This window comes from Amblyomma americanum, chromosome 6, assembly GCF_052857255.1.
Source record: "Amblyomma americanum isolate KBUSLIRL-KWMA chromosome 6, ASM5285725v1, whole genome shotgun sequence".
NCBI lineage: Eukaryota > Metazoa > Arthropoda > Arachnida > Ixodida > Ixodidae > Amblyomma > Amblyomma americanum.
In genome coordinates, this window is record NC_135502.1 from 57,625,634 (window position 1) to 57,637,487 (window position 11,854).

At 47.4% G+C, this 11,854-nt stretch overlaps 1 protein-coding gene across 1 annotated transcript; it reads left to right on the top strand.

Moving 5' to 3' along the window:
- The first annotated feature begins 1,721 nt into the window (after positions 1 to 1,721).
- On the top strand, positions 1,722 to 10,198 carry LOC144094726 (uncharacterized). Its single transcript, XM_077628638.1, has 5 exons — positions 1,722 to 1,854; positions 4,727 to 4,799; positions 5,724 to 5,803; positions 6,939 to 7,034; positions 9,601 to 10,198. The coding sequence occupies exons 1-5, from the start codon at positions 1,843 to 1,845 to the stop codon at positions 9,745 to 9,747; spliced, it is 408 nt and encodes a 135-aa protein (XP_077484764.1). The 5' UTR covers positions 1,722 to 1,842; the 3' UTR covers positions 9,748 to 10,198.
- Positions 10,199 to 11,854: the final 1,656 nt, after the last annotated feature.

Sequence of the window (11,854 nt, forward strand, 5' to 3'; positions counted from 1 at the left end):
GAGCGCAGATGGAGTGCACCCCACCACCTCCCTTGATAACTACTACCAGCTCCTCTGGAGACGCTTTCAGACCTGCACACTCCCATCCCCCTATATCCTCTCTCGGATCCACCCGGGAGCCTACACTTTCACCTGCTCTTTCTGCACTCACCCACGCGTCACCCTCACCCACATCCTCTTCCAATGTCCGGTGGATCCTCCCCCGCGGGGCCCTGAGAACCTGACCAGCTAGGAGGAATGGGAGGCCCTGTTGCACTCCTCGGATCAGGACACGCAGAAGATCGCGACAATCCGGGCCGCCGACCTCAGGGCCACCATGTACTCATGAACGTCTGAGTACAGTAGGGTCACGAGGGGGCCCAAGGGCCTACGTGCCTTAAACACCCTTCGGTATAATAAAGTTTTTCCTCCCTTCGCAAAATGTCTCCGCAAAATAGGAAGGCGGGGTTGGATGGATGGATGGAAACAACTTTTATTAGAAAAAAAGGAAAGAAAAAATCTTCCAGGGTGGTCTCCTACTGGTCCAGGAGTCCACGTGCTTGTACCTCACATAAGGCCCGATCCGCCAGCCATTTCTGGCCGGCGGACTGAGCTGTCCGTAAAGCAGCCTCCCAGGAAGAATGAGTGGGATTGGGGATGAGGGGTACTACCTGAGGGGAACGACATTCCCAAAGGTGGTGGAAAAGTGTGGATCTGGGCACGCCACAAGTGTTAAAATGAGGAGGAAAGGTGGGGTGAAAGCATGAGAGACGGTAGGGTGAAATAAAGCAGCCCGTCGGTAATTGTCGCCATGTGGCACTGGATAAGGGCGACAAAGTACTGTGGGGTAGTGGTAATGTCATGCGGCTGAGTTTGTAGATTGCGGTGATTTGATGACGTGTATAAAGGACCCATGGGGCCTCTTGAGCAGGGTTGGGTGCCTGATCGTCCGGGGTCTGGCAGGAGAGTTCTCGGGCCAGCGCATGAACGAAGAACATGAACGCTGACCACCTGGGGATCTTTAACGTGCACTGACATCGCACAGCACACGGGCGCCTTAGCGTTTTGCCTCCATAAAAACGCAGCCGCCGCGGTCGGGTTCGAACCCGGGAACTCCGGATCAGTAGTCGAGCGCCCTAACCACTGAGCCACCGCGGCGGGGTAAGCTACCGCTACAAAAACTGTTTTCAATTCACCTCCACTAAGGCACCTCTTTCTTTTTTTATTCTTTCACTCCTCCTTTATATATCCCTTTACGGCGCGATTTGGGTGTCCACCGAGATATGTGACACAGTTGCTGCGCCATTTTTTTTCCTCAAAAACCAATTTTTCATTTTCACCCACCTGCCGCGGTGGTTCAGTGGATAGAGCGCTCGGCTACTGCTCCGGAGTTCCCGGTTTCGAACCCGACCGCGGCCGCTGCGTTTTTATGGAGGCAAAACACTAAGGCGCCCGTTTGCTGTGCGATGTCAGTGCACGTTAAAGATCCCCAGGTGGTCGAAATTATCCCGGAGCCCTCCACTACGGCACCTCTTTCTTCCTTTCTTCTTTCACTCCCTCCTTTATCCCTTCCCTTACGGCGCGGTTCAGGTGTCCAATGATATATGAGACAGATACTGCGGCATTTCCTTTCCCCAAAAGACCAATTATCACCCTCATGAGTGAGCTGCGGTTACAGGAAAGAAGAGGAGCATAAAAACAGCGCGCGGAACGCGCACTTCCGCAAGCAAACAAATAAAGAAACGCACACGTGCCAGTCACCCGCGTGTCGCCATTCTCTTGCAACGATTCGGCGAGGCGCGTCTGCTCTGTTCGCTCTACGTTCGTTGGAGGCTCGTTGGAGAGATTATTCAAGCCTTGGAAATGAGACCAGTGGTAAGTCATCTTATCTTTCGTACGTGTTATAGGGAATATGCGCTGCGATTGTTCCACTGATAGAACTGCCGTCGGCACTCGAGCGGCGACAAAGGCCGGGCCACATATTGAAGTTGAGACAAGCGTCCCGGTGACAGCGTTCTTTGTTCTGAGACTCCCTGCACACGACCTCATATCGCGTATGCACGTCACTTCTAGTTTCTACAGAGCGCGGAAGCTCTTCCCGAGAGAAGTGCTCGGGCAGTGGCTTCGAGAAAGCGCTGCAAAGTTTGTTTCTCCGGTCGCCATGATGTATCGCGTAGCTTAGAACTTCAGTGCAGCTTCCCTGCTCACGACTGGCGTCTAAGGCCTGAGTAACGTCAGGCTCGGGTGCGCGGAGGCCATGAAGCGGTCTCGATTCGGACAAGAACAAACAAAACCTACAGGACGCAACACCTAAGTCACTGAAGAGTGGTCGTAACGGCAGAAACTCCTATCGTTAGAGCGGGGACACTTCGATCCTGGCCACGGTGGTCGCATTTCGATGCAGGCGAAATTCTAGAGGTCCGTGTGCACAATATGATGTCAGTGCATGTTAAAAAACCCCAGGCTGTCGAAATTTCCCTAGCCCTTCACTAAGGCGTCCCTCAAAGCCTGAGTCGCTTTGGGATGTTAAACCCCCATAAACCAAACCAAACTTTTACAGTTCAGACAAGCAGCAAGAAATATTGTGGCCATGAGGACGCCTGGTGCGATTAATAATTTTGGCAAATGCCGACAAACCCAACTGCCACAACTGCAGCACCACTGCTGGCGAGCATTGCTGGCACAGAACAGTTACCAGCTGTAACGAGAATTTGAACGATAATTTCGGCGGCACGGGGTGCTGAATGTTCGCGCCTATGCGTCGTCTTTTATCGAGGTTGGTCAGACGTATTAAACAAGGATCTGTGCGGAACCTTGTCGCGAAGTGCCGCGTTCGTGGCCAGCGTTCCGAGCAAGTTCGACCTCTATTCCATCATCCGCACGTTTCAAGATGTGAAACGCAAATGGTGCACCTCCACTTTTGAAAAAATTGGCAGTGGCTTAGCTCCGCTATGCCAGGATATACATAGCGGGAGGTACGTTTCTCTGGCTGAGCTTGTTGTTGGCACTGTGTGTTTAGCAATGAGAGACATGTCGGCTTGAAATGTCCGGGTCGCAGATGCACTTTCGGAAACTCGAATGGTGTGATCAGTCACACGACGGGTCTTCACATCCTCTTCGGTTGGTTCCCGTTGACTGACGCCTTCCATAGGCTCCATCTCGGCGGCTATGCGCCGTCTATTATGCTCGGCAGTCTGGCGCCTCCATTTGGCAAGGCGTTCCTCTCACTGTTCGGGCGTCTCCGCTGCTCTCCGCCTTCTGACGCTCATTCTCTCTTTGTTGAGTAGCCAACTGCCAGGCGACAACCTCAGGATCGGAAGAGTTACGTTCTCTTGTCTATACCGCCGTTTTAGCAGAGGCTGCACTCTCCTTCTGTGCATCCATATCAAGCGTTGCGATACAGCCGCCGATTATATCTCCGCCTTTTATACGAAATGCTGCACATGCGACGACGCGCGGTTCGGGTGATAGAGCGGCGTGCGGCGAGGCGGTGGTGACGAACGCGGCGCAGCTGTGGGTCTCTCTGGTTACGATAGTATCGGCGCATGCGCACAACTGCGCATCCCCGTGACGTCATATTCAGCTTCGACGGTGGAGCGGGCGTGCGGCCGCGGCGACGGTGGCGACGAAGCGCGCGTCGCACCCACTGCTCCTCTCTGGTTGCCATGGTAACGGCGCATGCGCACAACTGGCCTCCGCATGTTCCGCGAAATGCTCGACTGGTAGCCTAGTGTAGCTCCCGGTATAAAAAAACCCCTTATGCACGGCGATTCGAACCACCATCCTTCCGTTCCGCAGCCGAGCGTGGAAACGAGTATGCTCCTTCCGGCGAACGCATACGTAGTTCTCCTTGGCACGGGCATGGACACTTTATTTTTGTTGCTTATATAGTCTCATAATAATTTTTGTCCAGCGTAAGGATGCACCATGGAGAGTTTCTGCGGAAAGGCGTCGAACCAGACGGATGCCTCCCAAATGCCCTCCAGTGTGTCCAGCATTTAAGATTCATAAACAGTTGTGTACTTATTCAACATCTCAACCACATATCATTGACAGATGAAGGGACATCACGCTAAGGGCTTTCGCCTCACCGCACTTTAGGTCCCCCCTCCCCCCAGACCTCCTGAATTTTTGCTGCAGTGGCGCGTGTCTGCCACAACGTTGTCAGTTCTAATCACGGTGGAAGAAGCTTGTTCTTCCACCGTGGTTCTAATGCATGCAGCCCACATCTCTCTCTACCCATCACCACATACCTCAAAGCGCGATTGAGGCGTCCACCGACCCAGGGAGCCAGTTATGCGCCTTTCCTTTTGTAAAAAAAAAATCATCGGCGTTGAGTACGTTCTCAGCGCCAACGCCAGTGAACACAATGAACGCCGACAGCTTTCGCTTTGTATATCCTGGATTAGCTGAGCTAATCCGCATTCATTTTTTCTTGCTTACAGCTTAGTATTAACACCCTGTAGGATTCTTAATCGTCGTTATACACACAACTAGGAAGTTTATAATAATTAAAATACTACGTAATGATTAATGCAGATCATAAGAGTCGGGGGCCCGTGAAAAGCGAGGTGCAAGTAGTTTAAGCAGCAAAAAATACAATTGAACGCGGATTGCAATGTCGTTTAAAATATTAAAATTACCTACAGGAGACGTGTCTGTTATGCTGGGGCTCGCTTTAATCCAGTGAATCTAGATTGTTTTCAAATGATGAGATATTGAGTGATCAGTGATTTTGTCTTTACAGCGGAGTCATAGCGATCCCGAGGAGCGGGATATGTGGAGGCGAAGACGTCGAGTGATACTAGAAAGACGGCAAGGTGACGAATTCTCTCTTTTATTATTTGCTGGTAAAACGATTTGAGAAGTCGAGTGGCTGACTTTACTGCGCAACACACCTTCTTTTCACTGCTTTTGACCGCTATAGGGAACTCGTGTTAGACCTCCCTCGGCGGCGATTCCTAGCTATTAGCATGGGCAGAGAATTTTCCGCGAGGATATTATTGAGATTGTCAGACAAATAGGGAGAAAACTGTGCGGCTTACGTCAGATTAACCGCATTGGGGACAAAAATACGGACGTGGTGGTGTGAGAAAGGTAGCGATAAAGTGATATAATATTTGCTGCCCTCCCCCAACACCGTATCTTCATCCCTTATAACGCGACAGCGTTAAGGAGCTCGTGTCGCAGAAAAGCCGGTGTCTTCGGCGTCTTTGGCCGTGAGCGAAAAATGGCGCATCTAAATGGCACCTAAACCGCGCCGTAAGGGAAGGGATTTTCCTTCCCTTACGGCGCGGTGCGGGTGTCTAGCGAGAATTGTGAGACAGCTAGGCGTCATTTTCTTTCCTTAAAGCCAATTTTCATTTCAATTTCCTTACCTTACGGCCAGGTTCGGGTGTCCACCGAGATATGTGAGACAGACGTCCTTTCGTTAAAAAAATTATTTTCATTTTCCTTGCTTTACGGCGTGGTTCGGGTGTCCACCAATATATGTTTCCTTTCTTTAAATTGTCAGGGCAATGGGTCGCACCGAAGGACGATGGCGTTCCGTGGATTCCTTGGCAATGCTGTAACATGCTGTCGCGTCCGGCTCTTAAAGGCGAAGCTTAAGCGTCCTCCAATTTTTTTTTAATGAAATGTTTCAGTGTACATTAGAAACGTGACAAAAGAGAGCTTGCTCAATTTTTTGTTGCAGCAGTTAATCAGCAATGCTTTTGAACTATTTTTTTTTCACTTTTTGACAGCAATGAGAACATTTGCGGAGCTGATGGAGAGGACAGAGAAACGAAAGTCCAAGATTACAAACTTCTGTGACCAGGTCAAGGTGAGAGCGCCATTGGCACTTATTCAGAACACTTTTCTTTATTGCGAAAATTCTCCCATTGGCATAAAGCGAAGTATTCGAAACTCAATGTTTATTCAGCAAAGATCGTAGCCTTGATATTTTCTTTTCGATCATGTAGGAACGCGATGTTTCTCCCGTTTTAAACTTGACAGGAGAGAGGAGTGTGGTGTTCGAGCATCCAGTCTTTTAATCAGAAATCACTCATGAAATAGTTTTTCTTCACATGCTGCTCTCTGCAAAGGGGAAGCCCTGTAATACGTGCGATCTGGAGAGTGGTGTAATTCAAGGCAAACGCATGTGAGCAGTAAACGAAGTCTGGACAAAGGCTTAACTTCGGAGAACATCCCTAAGAGAACGATTGATAGGAAGGTACAATGACGTTATGGGGAAATAATAAACAGCGGCTTAGAAAGTCCCGCTAAGGGCACCCACTCTAAGGAAGTAAATCATGGAATGATACAGACGTACCAGCTGTGTTTCAGTGGCTGGCTACTCAATTCTTTAGTTCATTCAACGACATCGTCATTTCACTCGGGGGGTCAACGCTAAGCACGTTCTGTACCATATATAATGGACATGTCATTTCGGTAATTGTACAAATGCAGGCTTTTCCTGTCGTATATTTACTGCAGCGCGGTGGCGAACGAGATTTAACATGCTGTATTCTATTAACTTTGTGATTAACGTGTTTAACGATGGAGATCCATAGGGCATACTGCTATAGCGGTTTCCAACCCTTACAAAAATGGTCTATAGACATTATATAGACTTTTTATAGTCTCTATTGCCTTCTTATAGGTAATTCTTTTTGTCTACTCGTAGTCTATAGGCTGTCTATAGACAAAAGTCTGCTAAATGTGTACGGCCATAAATCTATAGATTGTCTGTAGACTGTCTATAGTATTTGTATTGCCCATAGACTGTTAATAAAAATTCTATAGACTGTTCACTAGAGTTTGTCTATAGAGAGTCTATAGGCTTTGGAGGTAGAAGTCTGTGGACAGTCTATAGACTGTCTTAAGAAATTTTTGTTAGGAAAGGGCACTGAGTACTGCAAGTAGCAGGGGTGGCAGTGGATGCAGCATCTCACCGCTCTGGTTTACGCACTTCCAAGGCCGATGCTGCCGGCCTGCAAAGTGTCTGCTCCCTGCTGAAAGACCTGGTGGACGGCAACGAAGGGCCGTGGAAGGAATTCTTTGATAAGGCACAGGTGCGTGTCGACGAAGAGGTAACGACGCTTGATGCGCGCATTGCCACCTGGTCGCCACTATAATTTAAGCGAGCTACCAACCACGTAACGATTTGGATGTCAGGGTGACGCCGAGAACACCAAATGCGCACTGCAGGCTTCACTCTAAAGCAGGAGCTCACCCATGAAATCACTTCACTTAATCAAGATCGTTGCGCGCGATCTGGAATTCACTGGAAAAAGCAGTGGAGGAGCTCTTTGGAAACGTACCCTATCGCGACTTACACAGACGTTTCCTGGAGTGAGCCAACTTTTTTGTCGTGCGATGGACAATTTAATAAAAAAGCTGGGCGAGTCGGTGGAGATCCACGGATTAAAGGGCATGGCTCTTTCGACAAGCAGTACAAGAAATGACATAAAACAGGCCCATCTTTTTAAGCCATAGATTGTTCAACTTTATCACTCACACATATTTTTCCCTGTATACTATAGAGTATACTGTACTGTGGCGTTCGGCTCCTGAGCCCAAGCTCGCGCTATTGAAACCTGGCGGCGAAGGCTGCATTTTGATGGAGGCGAAATGCTAAAACGCCCATGTGCGGTGTCAGCGCATGGTAAATATATCCAGGCTGCCGATATTAATCTGAACCCCTCCACTATGGTGTACCTCATAGTCGATTTGCAGCTTTTGGACGTCAAATTCCACATGCCATGCCGTGCCATGCCATGCCGTAAGCTATGCCATGCCGTATGCTATGCCATGCCATGCCACGCGTTATGCCCCGCCACGGCCCGCCACGTCACGCCATGCCATGCCATGCCATGCCATACCATACCATACCATACCATACCATACCATACCATACCATACCATACCATACCATACCATACCATACCATACCATACCATACTCTATAGAGCATGCACCTATCATTTTCCGCTAGTACCACTCAAGGCTACACATCCTGTCCCTGAAATCATAGCTAAGGAACGAGAATGGCCTACTATATTAGTGATAATAATATCCACAGAGAGTGGTAAACTTAGTTTTCGACTGCCAAGTGCATTTATATTTTTCATTCCAATTGACGGTGTTAAACTAACGTTCAATCGAGTGCTTTTTATAGCTCATGAAAGGTGCTGTGCACAGCAATGAATATTTATTTGTGAGTGCTTGCGTTCTAAGGTGGCTGCGTGGATGTGTCGCAATTATTTTTCTCTTGCAAGCATCGACCACTGTAACAGGAGAAGCCGATGGAAACCCACTAAGAATGCTATGATAGTGGGATTGGCCTATACAGAAGTGTAGAATTATATTGTAAACTGCCATATCCATTTCCTAGATTCACTTAGATGTGCGAGTTTGTACAAATATTAGTTTCACACACAAAAAAAAATAGAGGGAGGTGTTGCGACTAATATACAAGGGAGTTTTGTCTGGAATTCAAAGTTGTTTGAGTACCTATAAGGTGTATATCTGTGCTCGTATTGGGGCTATACTGCAGCAAATGCGGTGAGCGTGGGCTGTTATTGCATACACGGTTTGCAGGCAGTTTGGGAGAAAGGGCATGCCTAACAAAGGAAACCACAGCAATGTGTAAGTAAGCCGGTCACCAGTTCTTATCACATAAACAGGAGCAATATGCTTCCCACTCAAGTCCAGACTGCTCGTTTAAATAGGTGCTCTCTGGAAGGACACCGTTCTCAGCAAAACTTACTTTCAGGACTCATTAACGTTTATTTTTACAAGCCCTGCTGTGGCGAATGAAATTAAGGCCGCGCTGGCGCTTGTTGTTTCCCCCTTCGTGCAATAATTGACCTCATTGATTTTTCCAAGTCATGCGGCACTACTCGTAAGCATCGAAGTACAGTCAAATTTCAGTGGACCTTTCGCATGCTTGCACTCATGCAAATCCTCATGCAAATGACAGAGAAGCCAACACTGTATTGTGAAGAGAACAGAAAATTTTATTTTTTGCCCAAACCATGCCCTGACTTTTTTCCCAACCAACGGTTTCAGACCTTCCTTTTCATAAATAGCTTTATTCAATTCATTTTTCCCTTAAAGTTCAAGTTCGGCGTCTTCGATTTCGTAAATTTGCAACACTGGAAGTAGTAGGTGGATTTAGAGATAAATTGGAATTTAGCAGTAGTTTTGAAGCTGAAAAAAAAAAGAAACGAAGAGGGTATTTCTGAAAATGTTCCGAGGCTGTGGTTTTTATGTGCCATTTCGGTTTTCTCTGAAAAAGAGAAACCATTCCACCAGTGGTTGTACGGCTGACGGTGAATTTTATAGGACTCCATGAAACGAACAAGAGCGGTTGAGAAATTTGGTTTGTTTACTTATTGAAAATCCCATCAGGGCTATATGGGAGTGGCTGTGCAAAACTACTAGGGGACCTAAGAAGGTGATGGTAATTATACCGAAATTTGCTAGTCATACAATGGTAGCTAATGCGTTATTAAATAAACGGGATTATCATCATACTGTTCCGGTGATGCAGAAAGGCGTTTCCACTCTGTTTTGCCACAAAGGAATTTCCAGGGTTCTAAAACTCTCATTCCCACTGCCTGGATTCGGGTGCAGGAAACCGGTGCCAAAGTGGAACGTGCCTGCGCCTCCCTCATGGACCTCGCAGAGGCGAACAAGAACATGGTGCAGCAGTTTGCACAGGACGTCCAGGCAAGCCAGGACGTCCAGGCTGTGGCGTGTCGCCAGTTCAGTCGCATCTGAAAACGTGCCTTGCTTGTCAGGTCACTGGAATTTATTTATTTATTTATTTATTTATTTATTTAGAAATACTGCCAATCCCAATCGGGATCTTCGCAGGAAGGGCAAAAACAGTATTCAACAAAGCAAGTACATAAAACACAGCGTTGCAACTATATGTGAACAGAGGCTGTTAGGTTTAATAGCAATAATAATAATCGGCGAGAAACAACATGGGAGCAACAATACAAGGGAAAAGAAACAAGAACAACATAAATGCATTACACATTAGGAAGAGCAATTTTCATTAATTCAATTGGAGCACTGGAGCTGACGAAATGGTGTTTATAATGCACATTGTAAAGCTAGTAGGTGCGCTTCATATGTCTCTAAAAATTTTTCTAAAGATGAGATGGTTACACTTGATGGTAGGTTATTCCATTCTCAAATGGCTGACGGAAAAAAGCGAATGTCTAAAACAGTCTGTGTTGAATCGATATTCTTCCGATGTTTGTGAGTGCTTATGTCTCGTTGTTATTGTTTCTGATTTTGAAATATACCTTGTACCATCTATGTTCACAATGTTGTGAATAAGTTGATAAAGTAGTTTCTGTCGTGCAAGCCTGGCGCGGTTTTGTAACGTAAGTATTCCAGCGTTGTTTATGAGTTCTGTGGGTGATTCAGTTAATGTTAGCTTGAGCGCGACGCATTTCTGTCGCATCTGCCGTGCAATTAAGATGCGTGCGAGCCTTCTGGGAACATCACCAAGGACGAATAACGCCTGTTGCGCAGTGCTGTTCCGGGTTGTATGTACAAGGTCCAGCATAGTTGTGCAAGTGAAATAGGAAAGGCCAAAGGAGCATTCAGAGCATACACATCTACTTGCGCGATTCTTACTGCTACCCTCCCTACTCTCTGGATATGATTGAAGGAGAGGACACTGAGATCACTTACAGACCGACCTTTCTCCAAGGACTTAATTTATTCACACGGAATCAAATTCGTGCAGGCTCTGTTTCTCTCGGACTTACCCAGGCTCAGACTCTTTTGGGCCGCCACAGGCTCACACCAGCTCACACTGAATGGTTCTCCCTGATGATACCTATTATGAAGCGTACGAGCTCAGAACCACTTGTACCCAAATTCATCCAGGCTCCCAGTGACGTGGTGTCGTGTTGAGCTGGACTCTATCATGTTCTTGGGTTACGCGGGCTCAGATACGTGCAGCTGAGCTCACTCAGGCTTAACTAAATTATTTCAGAGTCCACAGTACACTCTGGACTCGGTCCCCGCGGTCAGGCCACACCTGTTATACTCGCTTTACCTAATCCAAACACAGGTGAACTAAAAATCACTCAGTATCATACCTTAAAGGACTTGGACACACATCAACTCACGCAAGCACGGCAGAATCACCAGAGTCTCGCACCCTGTCGAGATCCTCCAGCTATGACCTCGGGTGTACTAAGGTTTACTACGATTCGCACCAGTAAACCAAAATTTGACTTTTGGCTCATTTCAGTGAGTAGTCCACGAGCTGGCAGCTGCTTGTGGAAGCAAAACGAGCTAAATCTTTTTTATTTTTATGGATTATCATCTTAGTTGTTGTGCGAGTATTAAACTCCGTTTACTTTTTTCTGATCACCGCTCTTTCTCAGCACCACTTGCTTCATTGTATCGAAATCTAGCCGAAGCTCTTGCACCCGGCGGCAGACATGTTGCTTATTGTCGCGGAAATACTGAACCACCAAGCCCAGTAATCTATGGGCTTTGATGCGTCGTCTTGTGCGAGCATATATGCGAGCGCTAAATTGTGGTGGGAGAGTAGGTCACATTGGTATGATCCCTAATAATAATTCGATGGAAGGTACTCGAACATTCTGGTCCTCAAATTATCAAATTTGGCGGAGCGTGATCACGTCACGGACCTCTCGACCAATCAGAGAATTTATCACAGAAGAACCCGGCAGTTCTTGCAAGACGACACCCTTAATTCTATCGCATTAAAATGTTAAAGTGATGCACCCAAGAACGCATAGAGTCTCGTTGCAGTCCCCTACCAGTGGCGCTGCACCTCTGTCTCGGGTGTACAGTGGTAGAGTGTTAGTCACAGGAGGCGAAACCTGACGAA